Genomic DNA, 705 nt, shown 5'->3' on the forward strand with positions numbered 1-705 from the left:
ATTCGCATCGGTTGAATAAATTATCCGTACGGGCAAATACTAGATCTAAATAGCCATAAAAATTAGAATACAAAATATTTATACACATAACAGAAATACTTTGTGATTAATTCAAAAGATAATATCAACCCCAGAGGTCTTTATAGAGAGCCCCACGCCGATTAAATCAGAGCAACTATATAACTTATTTTCAAAGAGCATTAGAAATCTTTGGTTTTTAAAAAAATGAAAGGTAGCGCTATATATTTAGTAGATGAATTTAGTCGAATCCATCATCTATTTCAAATTCTCCTACGCGAAATTTAACATTGTTTTGCTTTAAATACTCTTTCTTGTGATGATAATCTTTCACTCTGCTACGAACATATTCCGTTCCTATAATTGGCTCTATTTTTCTGTATAAGCCTAACTTTTTCAAAACAGCAGATTCAGCAATTTCAATTTTCGCATTATCTCCAGGACGGACAAAATAGAAAACTCCAATTCGTGGTGTATCAACCTGATCAGGAGGAGGTCTTACTACTCTGTGAATTGTTGACTTAAAGTATCCTCCACTCCAGAAATTGAGGGTGTCGCCTATGTTACATATAATTGCACCGGGAACTGAAGGAACATACTTCCACTCACCACTTGAAATTCTTATTTGAAGACCTGAAACAACCTGGTTGTAAAGTAAAGTCAAACTACCAAAATCGGTGTGGCCAC

General features: G+C 34.6%; 1 protein-coding gene across 1 annotated transcript; it reads right to left on the bottom strand.

Annotated features, from left to right (window-relative positions):
* Positions 1–259: 259 nt before the first annotated feature.
* AC631_05995 (uncharacterized protein) lies at positions 260–661 on the bottom strand (the record flags this gene model as incomplete). Its single annotated transcript, XM_015614824.1, has 1 exon — positions 260–661. A coding segment is annotated over one exon (402 nt), but the record flags the coding sequence as incomplete, so codon positions are not given.
* Positions 662–705: the final 44 nt, after the last annotated feature.

The sequence above is a fragment of the Debaryomyces fabryi genome (assembly GCF_001447935.2).
Source record: "Debaryomyces fabryi strain CBS 789 chromosome Unknown contig00424, whole genome shotgun sequence".
NCBI lineage: Eukaryota > Fungi > Ascomycota > Pichiomycetes > Serinales > Debaryomycetaceae > Debaryomyces > Debaryomyces fabryi.